The sequence below is a fragment of the Notechis scutatus genome, chromosome 2, assembly GCF_049901735.1.
Source record: "Notechis scutatus isolate UNSWTSFEM ecotype Mainland chromosome 2, rNotScu1.2, whole genome shotgun sequence".
Taxonomy (NCBI): Eukaryota; Metazoa; Chordata; class Lepidosauria; order Squamata; family Elapidae; genus Notechis; species Notechis scutatus.
In genome coordinates, this window is record NC_142010.1 from 199,718,288 (window position 1) to 199,731,522 (window position 13,235).

Consider the following 13,235-nt stretch of genomic DNA (forward strand, 5'->3'; position numbering starts at 1 on the left):
TTGTGGTGAATTGCTTCATTTCAAATCAAGGCATTAATATGATAAATGACATAGCAGTATTATATGAAACAGGTTCAGCCAGACCCATATACATATAGTGATATCTAGTTCTGTGCAAAAGTGATACGTATGTCTGAAGATCTAAAAATGAATTTCAGAAAAGGGGTGTGTGTGTTTGTTTTTTAATGGTCTGCTCACTGAAAAATCCAGGCAGGAAAATTAAATTACAGGCAGTCCTTGACTAGCAGTCATTTATTTAGTGACTGTTTGAAGTTACAATGCCACTGGAAAAAGGGATTTATGATAGTTTTCACACTTATGACCATTATGCATCCCCATGGTGAAAAGGTAAAGGTTTCCCTCTTAGTCTAAATTCTGGGGCATGGTGCTCATCTCCATTTCTTGGCTGAGGGAGCCAGTGTTGTCAGAAGACAATTTCCATAGTCATGTGGCCAGCATGATTATAGCCAAAGGCACATGTAACACTGTTACCTTCCCACCATAGTGGTACCTATTAATCTACTTGCATTTGGATGCTTTTGAACTGGGGACAAGTAATGAGCTCACTCCATTGTGCGGAGCTTGAGTCCTGAATCTGGGCTGTCAGCTCTTCAGTTGACAAGCTCAGCATCTTTAAGCACTGAACCATCATTCCATGGTCACATGATAAAAATTTAGGCGCTTTGCAACTATCATGTACTTATGAAAGCTGCACTGTCCCCAGACATGTGATCACTGCTTGTAACCTTTTCAGCCAGCTTCCGACAAGCAAAGTCAATGGGGGGAAACCAGATTCAGTTAATGACTACATAATAACTGTAGGTGATTCGCGTAACAATTGTGGCAAAAGATCATGGAATGGGACAACGATCACTTAATTGCTTTGCTTAGCAGCAAAAATGTTGGGCTCAATTGTGGTCATAAGATGAGGATGATTATCTGTATATGTAACCCAATTACCTAATTATCATTACTATAGTTAGGGTAAAATAGCTTTGGAACAAAATTAGACTTAAAAATTGGGTAAAAAAATGTTTTATTTTACTGTAAAGCAGGGGTGTCCAACCTTGGCAACTTTAAGACTTGTGGACTTCAACTCCCAGAACTCCTCAGCCAGCTGGCTGAGGAATTCTGGGAGTTGAAGTCCACAAGTCTTAAAGTTGCCAAGGTTGGACACCCCTGCTGTAAAGATAATGTATCAATCTCTATAACAACTGGAAAATAGCAACTAAAAATATCCAAGCCTGGAAAGATTATTTAAGATATTTTTGTACGAAATAGCTCTTTAGGGACATGGTCTTACTGTATATAGCAGCCCTAGCTTGCAGACATGCTAGTGGAAGTCCAATAAAATACCTAGAAATATCCCAGGAGGAGTAAATTGCTTGAAATGATTTAAACATTGCATTGCATTACAGGTTTCTATTTGCTGGCAAATACAAAGTTTACATCGCAACCTGGATATATTGGCCGCTTATATAGTCCAACTCTGCCAGAAAACTTACAATATTGTCTGAGATTTTATTACGCTTTGTTTGGTTTTTTCAAAATGAGAGATTCCCTGGCTGTTTATATCTTTGAAGAAAACCATATTGTCCAAGAAAAAATCTGGTCTGTCTCAGAAATTCCCCAAAGAGTCTGGACTCAAGCTGAAATCCCCTTCAGAAAGCCCATGCCTTGCAAGGTAACCACCAACGTTTTCTGTCTCAGATACTGTTATTTTCAGATTCTCCTAAATGAGTCATAATGACTCCTCTGTGGAAAAAAAGGCAAAAGGATTTGTTCATCTTCTGTCTTTTCCAGGAAGAGACAGCAAAATTATCCTGACAGATGGGAATATGACCACAGATAGAAGAGCAGTCACTATATGGTTTGTGTGGCAGGAGGTTGAACAGAGAAAAAAGCAATTAAACAAAAATCCAAGTTTTAATTTCTATGGTGTTATCCATTTCTGGAAAGAAGAGTTGTAGCATTTTTGTTTAGATTTATTTAGTTAAATTAGAGCTTGAATCCTGCTAGCAGTTTGCATGACAAAAATATCAGTGGAAATGCTGCACCCAGCCACTGAATAGCATGCAATACTAAAATCATAATATGATTATTTTTTGTGACATACCTATTCACACCAGGCGCATTTGAAACTTCTGTTGATTAACAAGACTGTATATAATTTGGGACCACGTATTATAAATGGAAAATTTGAAGGTAACCTCATGTAGCCACATATTACACTTACTTCACCTGAAGTTCCGTTCATATGCAAGTATGCCATTCATACTGAAAATATTAGTAGGTTTATGACATTTTTAAACTGTACCAGAGAGAATCTTGTTTTAATCATTTTGACCCAAATGGAAAGCAAATTTAAAATATTAATGCCAATTGTGACAAATGTATTAATAATGTGTTTTGTATGCATAGAGAGTAAAATGAATAGCTACTTCCATGGCTGTCAATATACTGTTTGCTTATATTATCTGGGAATATATATTCCGGATCAAAAGATTCTAAGTTTAGAATCTTTATAGCAGTCCATGGTATAGCAAACTACTGGTAGATCACAACCAGCATTTACTTCATCTTCCCTGCAACTGATTTTATGCAACTTTGATTTTCCCTTTCCAAGTGTCTATAGAAATAGTAAACACCCTCAGCAGCCAAGTTGAGTCTTGGCCATCCTTAAATGTCAAAAGCATAAGAGAATCAGATCTCTCCATTACTTCCTTTTACAGCTTCTCTAATTTAAAAATTTCAGCCATCAGAAACTCTTTTTGATAACGTATTTTACTCTGCATTTTTCCTCAAATAAGAAATAAGAAATATTTAATATTTAGTCATTGTCATTTCAGCTGGAAAAGCTGTAAAGCATAATAATGAAAGACTTGGTTTCCAGGGATGAGTACATTTTGGAGTATCTATTTGAAATTAGCTCTCTAAGCCAATTACTGATACTACAATATTTTATATAGAAGAAATTAGCCACTAACATTAATGAGCTACTTGAAAAACACTATTTTAGAATATTTGTCTGATTGCTTTGTGTAATTAAATAAAATGCAATAAACTTAAAACAAAATATATAAAATTTATATTATTTATATTATTTTTTATTATATTTCTCAGGTTGTAACAAGATCTTAGTATAAAAACATGCTCCTTACTATATTGTGCTTTTTCTAGAATTCAGGGATTTTTTTTCCCTAGAAAGTATAAAGTATAAAAAGGACATTAAATCATTGAAATACTGAGTTGCTTATGAAATTTCAGCCATTGATAAAAGAGAATATTTGTAGCTTGGAGTTGAACTGTAGGCTCCTTGGTATTTTCTGTGCTTGGTGATTTTCTTGCAGGCATTTCATTACCAAACTAGTTAACTGATAAGTAAACTTAACTAGTTTAGTAATAAAATATCTGCAAGAAAACCAAGTTCAGAGAGTACCAAGGACCCTACATTTCAGCCATGTTTGAACAATGTTGCATTCTGCAGAAAAAATAATATAATCACTAATAAAGTCGTGAATAATAAAGTTGAGACATCACCCGGCCAACAAAACTGCATATAATCAAGGCTGTGTTTTCCCAATTGCAATGTATGGCTGTGAAAGTTGGACCATAAGAAAGGCTGAGCACCAAAGAATTAAGTCCTAGAGGAGATCAACCCTGACTGCTCTTTGGAAGGCCAGATCCTGAAAATGAAACTCAAATACTTTGGCCACCTAATGAGAAGGAAGGACTCACTGGAGAAGAGCCTAAGGCTGGGAAAGATTGAGGGCAATAGAAGGGGATGACAGAGATAGCTGGATGGAGTCACTGAAGTAGTAGGCGTGACCTTAAATGGACTCCGGAGGATGGTAGAGGACAGGAAGGTCTGGAAGAATGTTGCCCATGGGGTCACGATGTGTCGGACATGACTTCGCAACTAACAACATAAGTTGTGAAACAATTTTACAAATTTTTGTAAAAGACCTTTAATATCATTTCTAAGTACAGTTCTGGCTGGAAACCAATTTGTTTCCATAATGCTTTTAACCAGATAAATTTGCTATTGTAATTACTTTTAGTGGTGTTTTAACTCTATTTTAGACATTTCTTTGTAAGTTTTGGTTTGAGAGAGAGAGGGAGAGGGAGAGAGAAGAGGTAAATCTATGTATCATCTGCTATGGGGACGTTATGAGTACAACTCTTTCCTGAAGAAAAGCCCCTTCCTTAAGAAAAGCAGATTGTCTAGTCTAGATCTCTACCAGTAAGGATTCGGCCCTGGTCATGGAATGGAATGGCATTGGTTCAGAGGTGGTATTCAGCAGGTTCTGACCAGTTCTGGAGAACCAGTAGCAGAAATTTTGAGTAGTTCAGAAAACTGGCAAATACCACTTCTGACTGGAGATTTTACAGTATCCTTCCTCTGCCACGCCCACCAAGCCACGCCCACAGAACCAGTAGTAAAAAAATTTAAATCCCACCACTGCATTGGTTACTCTGATTGAAGGTTATTATTGGACCTAGATGGTAGGGAATTGAAAGATCCTCCTGGCAATACTCAGAAAAATTCTGCTAGCTGCCATTTAGATTTTTTTTTTTTTAATCTACCATAGTCATGTAATGAAATGTTTGCAAGCAAACAACCAAGCTCAGAGAGTAGTATTGTGTTCTGTTGAAGAAAGTATCAAATGCCTGAATAATATTTCTACTTCAATTATTTATATACTTATTTCATCTACAGAACAAATATAATTTGAAACAATAACCTCAAATATAAACATTCATTTCTAAATTACATGTTTCAAGTTATAGTAATACTATAGAATTAGCTAGGAATTTCTTAGCTGTTTCATTAATGAAAAATCTGAATAAGCCAAATTGCTGTTTAATTCAGATTTGTGCTAAAATGGAAGTAACCAGAAACACAGCAAGTTAGCAATCTTTTATACTTATATTTTCTTTATATGTAACTGACAAAATGATGCAAGAAATACAAATTGGTTGCTCCGTGTGTTCAGAGCATTAGAGATTGTTTATAAATTAGTTGTAGTAAGCAAAACATTTTCCCCACAAATATTGGGAAAATGTTAGCTTCAAGTTTTGTCTGTCTGTGATATGTACATAGATTGAGAACATTTCGTTTGAGATCATGAGTAAAGTGAATGCATCCCCATATGTACTGACATCCTTTGAAGCAACTTTCAAAGGATGTTGAAGCAATTCAAGGAATATGTGTGCAAATATTTAATATGCTTTATAAAGCATCTCTTTCAAATGCTTTATAGAATTCAACTGATTAAAAGAGCATTTTGGGGGAAATGGGCTTGAAAAAATTAAGATTGTATTTTTGTGCAAATTTCAGGTGGTGTTTCTGAGCTGGTGTAGAAACTTTTGGGATTGTGGAATAGTGGCACTAGATGATATATCAGTGAATTTGGGAAGCTGTCATAGTGCTGGTAAAATTAATTACATTTCAAGTCCGTAGTATGTATATTTATTGCAATTGATGTATACCTTCTGATATTAGTCATCTGTTCTATATTTCTAATCAATGAGAGAAGCAACTTAGAACTAAGGAAAAATTTCCTGACAGTTAGAACAATTAATCAATGGAACAACTTGCCTCCAAAAGTTGTGAATGCTCCAACACTGGACTAGAAGACCTCTATGGTCCCTTCCAACTCTGTTATTCTATTCTATTCTGTATACACACCATTCCATAGTGGATGGAGATATAGATTTAAGTTTAAAAAAACTATATTTTTCTCCATTTTAATAATTAATAAATCATAAGTAAACTCAAGGGATTGCAGTGAAATTTGAATTAACTAAACCATGAATAGTTACATGGTTTTCTATTGGTAACTAGCTCTTATCTTAGCAATATCAAGCCAAATTGTAAAACATGCAACTAATTATATGTTATTACTTATAAAATCTATTTTAAATGAAAAATCATATTTACTTAGAAAAGTAATATCTGCCTAGAATTTTTTGAAAGCAGAAAATGTAATGTAGTTTGTTTTTTTCTTAAAAATTGAGTAGAGGGGCATCAAATTAACAAATTCAGATAGAAAAGCAGTTTCTATGCTGTAAGTCCAGTTGAATAAAACTGATAGCCTTATCCATACCAGGAGCTTTATGCAGGTCAATTAGATATACTTAGATATACTTAAACATAACTGCATTTTACTGTATGTGTTTGGTAGATATGCCACCTGATTTTCCTGGAGAATGTACCTTTGAAAAAAATGAGTGTGCATTTACTCTGCAACCAAGAAATCGGCATGGTTGGCATAGGAGGAGAAGTCCAACTCCTACATCTTACACTGGTCCAACAGGAGACCATACTACTGGGGTAGGTAAGTTATAGATTAAATGGTGATAAGTGACCTAAATAATATAATGGAATATCAAATAAGAATACTTTTTATTCCAAGATAAATGAGAACACTTGATACTTATTCTTTTCTATTAAACATACAGATCAGGATTTCCATGCTTAAAAAAAACTATTCATTTTTAAAATGTTTATGCTAAAAAAATCGTATCCTGAACGTTCTTCAATAAATAAGACAATTGTTATGTTGTTTTTTTTCCAGACTTTTCCGATAATTTTGGGTAAGATTTGAGAGAAGTTAATTCATATTGGAAAAGATCAATAACTGCCAAGATAGACAAATCATTGAATAAATGTTGGAAATATGTGTACTTTTGAGGTGTAAAAAAACTCTCAAAAGTGATGGAAAGGAGTTTGTTGTTTCTAGTAAAATTCAGACATCTAAATCACTCTATATGAATTATAAAATCTCTTAAAATATACTTTCATATATTTTCTTTTTGAAGGACATTACATGTATATAGAAGCTTCTAATATGATATATGGACAGAAGGCACAACTGATTTCAAGGTTATTACGAAAGACATTTGGACATCAGTGTCTTATATTTTTTTATCATATGTATGGACGTGGGACCGGACTGTTAAATGTTTATTTGAAAATGCATGGTTCTAAAAAGGAGATCCTCATCTGGAGAAGACGTGGTGAACAAAGCATCTCATGGTTAAGGGGCCTAATAGAATATACATGTGATAAATCTCATCAGGTAAGTTAACAATTCCTTTATATGAATCAGTATGTTTAATTTATGGCCCAAATTTTTTTCCAGTTGACAAGTTTGTTAAATGCTAGTAACAGTCATAAATTATCCAAGACCCGTAAGGAAAAAATGAAACTGAAGCATGCCAGTTTAAAATAGCACTGGATAGTCTTGAATTAATTGAATCTAAACTGATGTATAAGCAACTAAAATAAGCCTGTCTCTCATTAAAAATAGTAGCTGTGTCAGATGTTATGCACAAAAATTCTCATGTATTTTTTTCCCCTAAGGTTCTTATTTAATTTGATGGAGCATTTGCTTTAGAAATTATATTTAGAAGAAATTTGTGTAGATATTCTCATAGATGCTATATGATGTTTTTGCCCTTACTTAGGAAGGTGATACTGATGTTTGTGAAATACTCCACCCTTCACTGTATAACCATTTTTCAAGCAGTCTAAAAATTATATACAAAAAAGGAGAAATTCTATAGATCATTTATCCTTTACACTTCACAAATCTAACAATCTCTCTCCTTCCTCCCCCCCTCTCTATATATACTCAATATATACTTTTTGCACAATGCTAACATTAATAATACAATTAAATATACATAATCTTTGTCTTCAAACTTCTAACCTTAATATGCACATTGTATTTATAATGAATTCTTTTATATATCAGTGTATATAATACTATTTTCCCAATTTGTATTCATTTCCCCCCCTGCCCATTTGTTGGGGTTCTTCCACATCCACATCTTTCTTTAAACAATACCATTCTCTCCTTATTCTTTATCACTTTCTCCATAATTATATTTAAACATCAATAACATTTCTTCACACAATGTGTTTGTAGTCCTCTACTGAATCACTAATATTTTAATATTTTAAATATTACTCAATGTTCCACCATAATTCCAATATCTCAATTTTCTACAAACACCAATAAAACCAATTATTTAAAAAAATTAATCAGTCCAAGGATTATATTGCTAGGTCCCCTGAATTTATAGTCCTCAAAGGCTATAAGTTTCAATATATTTTTTACAGAGTTAACAATAATAATACATTTAAATATACCTAATCATAGTCTTCTGTCAGCTGGTGCTCCATTCAAAATCCAAGAAAGAAATACTTAGACTCTTTTAATTAGGGAAAAGATATCTTTTACTGGAAATGAAGTGGTAGCAACAAGAGAATTCTGAATCTGAGGAAATAGGCGCGTAAATCACATATACAAAGTGATGGAAATGTTCCCACCCCAGATAGTTCAAATGGTTCTTCCAATTAAAAGTTGTGAATATCATCATGTGGACATCTTCAGGTGGTGATGAAGTTTCTGTCCGTTGACCTTGGCATACTTTGATAAAGGTTTGCAGCTGCGCAGAGAAAAGAAAGCTAAGCAAGAAATAGAAACCTAAGCAAGAATGCACTCTCCCCCCTCCTCAGTTTATACAATACTAGTTCGTACCACCTCCAGCTCACTTCCCCTATTCCCCCCTCCTCCCCCCGTAACTTATGGCAGCCGAAAGATGCAAAGCAAAGGTAGAAGATCTTGAAGGCTGACAGTCTTCCACTTCTTAACCTTAATATATTTGTGGTTATAATATATTATATTATAAATCAATATGTTTACTACTATTTTCCCAATTTATACTTTCTATTAATTTTTAATACAGTCATCGTATTGAAAGATATTTTATCTCTATCCATCATCTCTTAGTATTTTTAGAATTTCATCATTTATTGACTTTTAGATAACTCTTTTATATTTCTCTTTTGGAATCTTATGTTTCTTTCTAATATTTTTGCATAGACTGAATAATCCCTCTGCCATATCCCTTTGTCTCCTTCTGTTGCACCATTTGAATACCCATCCATAATCCTTTCATTATTTTTGGCAGATCTTCCTTTTTTTCCTCCGTTCTATTGTACATTCTTAAAGAATTATCTATTTGATTCTTATTGATTTGATTCTTACTGATTCTATTACCTATTGTGACAGTAACTTGTTACTGTCTCTTTAGTGTTTTTGTCTCCTTGTAACTTATTTTGATTTTTCTCCTTCACCACTTCTTCTAGTTTCTCATCTGTTTTCTGAATATTATGTTCATCTTTTTCTACCACTTGTTGACAGTCTTCTACATTCACATCTTTATCTTTGAACAATCCCATCATCTCCTTATGATTTTTTGTCATTTTCATAAATACTTTTAAGCATCACTAACATTTGTTCATACAACTTTATTGTCTCCTGTTGAGTCATTTTGTAAAGTTTAATATATTAAAAATTACTCAATATACCACTAAGATTCCAGTGTCCCAATATCTAAAAACTCCACAGAAGCCAATTATTAATAAAATTTAGTCAATCCCAGAATTGTACCTCCAAGTCCCCTAAATTTATAGTCCTTAAAAAACTATAAATTGATAATTTACAATCTTTATAATATTTCAGTTTACACTTCCAAATTATCCAAATTTTAAAGTCTTATTTATCTTTTCTTCTTTTTTCTTTCTTTTTCTTCTATCACCTTTCTTCTTTTGCCTCGTAGGATGTTCTATCAAATATTATTACTAATCCAAATCTTCCCACCAAGTGTCCTCAAGTCTTTCAAATCCACCTTCCAGTAAACAGCTTCAACAGGGTTTTAGTTATTTGCAATTCAGTTTGTCTTAAAAATCTTCAAAAAGTTCACTAGATACTTCCAAACTTCCAATCGCCTATACTGAAATAGAATCAAGTTAAGTGGCCTTCCAGATGTTATTTACTTTCTCTTCCTTTCTTTGTGTATATTGAACAATTATCACTTTCACTTGAGTTCCCACGCTGCAGTAATCTTCTTCCTCCAGTGGTTGACTCCCCTGCTCCAAATGCAACATTAAACAGTGTTACAAAAAACAAGATGAAAACAAGAAAAGCAATTTCTTCCAATAATCACTTTTCAAAATGTTGTTAAATCTTTTTCCAGGCTTTCTATGTTTTAAAGCTTCCATTAGATATGTCTTTCACCTCTGAGTTTTTAATCTTTCTCCATGTATCCAATCGCTGCTTTCTTAATGTTTGGAGATTATTTTTAAAAATTCTTTAAACTTGGATTAGATCTCTAAAATAAAGGAAGTTGTCTCACCCAGTTTCAATGCTCTGTCCATATACCACTTCAGCACAAATCTTATTGTCCCAGTTGTCACAGCTTGTGACTTGCCAAAAATGGCCATCGTCCCTGCTGCTGTTCGGGAGAGCTTTGTTTGTACCTAATGAGGAAATTGCGGTGTCCTCGTGGTTGACCAAGCACCTCTCCTTCCTTCACCACCCCTCCAGAGTGGCTTTGAATCCGTAGGGTCTCCTGGCATGCAGATACCGGCTGGTTTCATGGAGCTCCACTATTTCCAGACCATTCCTGCCGCGACGCCAACTGGTCTCTGTCATTTTTATCCATCTACTCTCAAATCTAGCAAACAATTTCAATTGGCTACTTGCTCATAGTACTAACTATATATCTCTCTATCCAGTTTTAGATAATTTAAATGTGTAGATCTAATGTTATAGAGTTTGAATTTCAGTTACATATAATAGTATGAAGGAAGAGATGCAGGAATATAAAGGTCAAGGCAACAGTTATACATTTATTTCAAAAAACAGCCAAATGTGGTTTAGTCCAAATGTGTACGGATCTGTGCTCATGAACCATCTTTCAACTACCCAGAATACATTTGAAGAAGGACACGAAGAGGGAAAGGAAATTTATTCTGTTGGAGGAAGAATATATTTTGATGCAATCAAAATTCTTGCTTCTAAAAGTAAATTCTTCTAAAAAATATATGTAAATGTTTGTTCTCAATCTGGAGTAGTGGCCTTCAGGCCTCTAAGTAAACATAAGGCTGGTGGAGCTTTTACATCCAGCTAATGAAGGCACAGATAGAGGCTCTTCCAGTGAAGTTATTCCTTGCTGAACAAGGCAGAGATTACGAAGAATGTGGAAAATCATTGTTTTGGTGTATAAGATGACACTTCTGCCCTGAAACCTTGCCTCTGCTATCACATGGCTTGCCAGGAAGATAAAGAACAACTTTCCCTTTCTCCTCTAATTAAAAATAAATGAAAACATGTGAGAAGAAACATTACATTTTTAAAGGAGAGATATTCATTTAATAGCTTTCTTCTACTTCATCAATTATGATTTTTTTTAAAATGCAGATTATATTTGAAGCAATTCGTGGAATATCAATAAGAAGTGACATTGCTATCGATGACATTTCATTTCAGAAAGGACCTTGTAAAGGTAAACTTAACTTGATTGAATTTGCCCTAGCATTTGAGTTACATTTGCTTCTTGCAAGTCTCATAATACTGCATGCATGCATGCATGCATACATATACATACGTACATACATACATACATACATACATACATAGTGTGTGTATATACATACACATACACACATAATAAAGTATACAATTTTAAAATGAGACAACTGTTCAAGTGTTTCTTTCTAGATTTACAATTATTGTTATATTTATCAGAAGTCCCACAAAACCATTCTTGAGCTAAAGCTCTTTCATTATTTCTACTTTAATACTCATGAAAGAAAGGATAGCTAGGCTTCAGACTATCCTCCCTGTATCTTAGCACAGCTCAAAATGACTCAAATGTAAAGTAATATGCAGATGTTTCTAATATTCTTTTTGTCCTCTTAGAAATGGAAGAAACTATACTACAATCATCAGGATATTCTGCTGATTTCAATGAAATAGAGTACTGAAATCTGCAGAAGCCGATGGAATACCAGTGCCTTCTCTACAGTACAAACTGCACAAACTTGTCCCTACTATCAAATTTAAAGATAACTACTGGATTATTTTGTAAAAGACACAAAGGCACAGGAAGAGCTGAGGAAAGATTTAGTGCCTTGCTTATGAAATTTTTGACTCAGGGTTTCTCTCACTTTATTTTATGCATTTTTTTTGCATGTGACATCAATTATTATAAGGAGCTATTGAATTTGTACCAAATTTGCAATAATCAATATAGATTTTTAAAGAAGAATTTTCAACCATACAAATATATAAAGTAAAATGGACACAATCTGTCATTGTGTTTTCAAAATCTGCATTCAATGAATGCCTTGTTGGCAAATAATGGATGTAATTAAAAATTCTGAAATAACAAAGAAATTTATAAACATTATTAACATTTTATATGTTGTTTGCAACTGTTTCTATTATTGTTTAGGAAGACTAATATCTGTTGGAACCTTTTTGGTTGTGCCAAATATCATGGAATCCTACGCATGTCCACTCAGAAATTAATGGCACTGAGCTCAATGAAAGTGACTCCCAGATGATGTGCCTAGTTTTGCAATTTAAGGATCTCACCAATAAGATATTTTAATTATTGTACTGTTTTTTTGCTAATAATTGTCATAATGAATTTGTTTATCCAGGCTGCAGCTGACAGATAAAATCTATGTAAGTGTTCTATAAAATATAATACAGTACACCAATATTGAACAACATATATATGAGGAAACTGTTTGGAATGCAATTTTATTTTTTAATATATTAATGGTTTGATAGACTTGTCAAGAATGACTTTAAGTTACATTTATCCACAAATTATATTCCTGTTTGAAACAAATGATACCCATTTGAATGTTGAGTGTGTGATAGGCATAGAGGGACATGCATTTCATATATGTATATGTGTGAACAAATGCTTTTTCTATAATTTTAATTGATCTAATAAAATGTGTTTTTAATTCACTTTAACTCTACCTGTGGTCAGAAATGTACTATTTTTTAAAATAAATTTGATGTTTTTTCCACAATCATCCAACAGTGGAAACTGCCAGACCAGACTGCTTCAATTAGCTAGCTATGAAATGTATTTGAAAAAAAAGAAGGTCTGTAATGTAACATAACTTGCCAATTGCTGTAATAAACAATTCTGTTAATATTATGTACCTGGCTTTCTGTTGCTATTCATATGAAATCCAGACTAACGTATTTCTTAATTTACAGCCACAATTGGGACTAGAATCTCAGTCATTAAGTAAAGAAATAGTTAAGCAAAATACCTACATAATCACTTTGCCCAATGGTCACAATACTGGCTTTCATAGTAGCGGCGGTTAAGTAATTTGATGGAACATT

The 13,235-nt window shown here is 33.5% G+C and overlaps 1 protein-coding gene across 2 annotated transcripts in view; it reads left to right on the plus strand.

The window, feature by feature from the left end:
- MAMDC2 (MAM domain containing 2) overlaps positions 1–12,854 on the plus strand; it is a 54,182-nt gene extending 41,328 nt beyond the window's left edge. The window contains exons 9-14 of one of the 2 annotated variants that reach the window (XR_015748038.1): positions 1,419–1,684; positions 5,342–5,435; positions 6,189–6,337; positions 6,826–7,085; positions 11,280–11,364; positions 11,781–12,854. Coding sequence is in view for 1 of the 2 variants with exons in the window: in XM_026675386.2 (XP_026531171.2) it covers positions 1,419–1,684; positions 5,342–5,435; positions 6,189–6,341; positions 6,826–7,085; positions 11,280–11,364; positions 11,781–11,845 (923 nt within the window). In the remaining variant the exon portion in view is untranslated. Of the gene's footprint in view, positions 1–1,418; positions 1,685–5,341; positions 5,436–6,188; positions 6,342–6,825; positions 7,086–11,279; positions 11,365–11,780 lie in introns of both variants that reach the window. The other variant, XM_026675386.2, reaches the window with a different exon arrangement.
- The last annotated feature ends 381 nt before the right edge of the window (positions 12,855–13,235 follow it).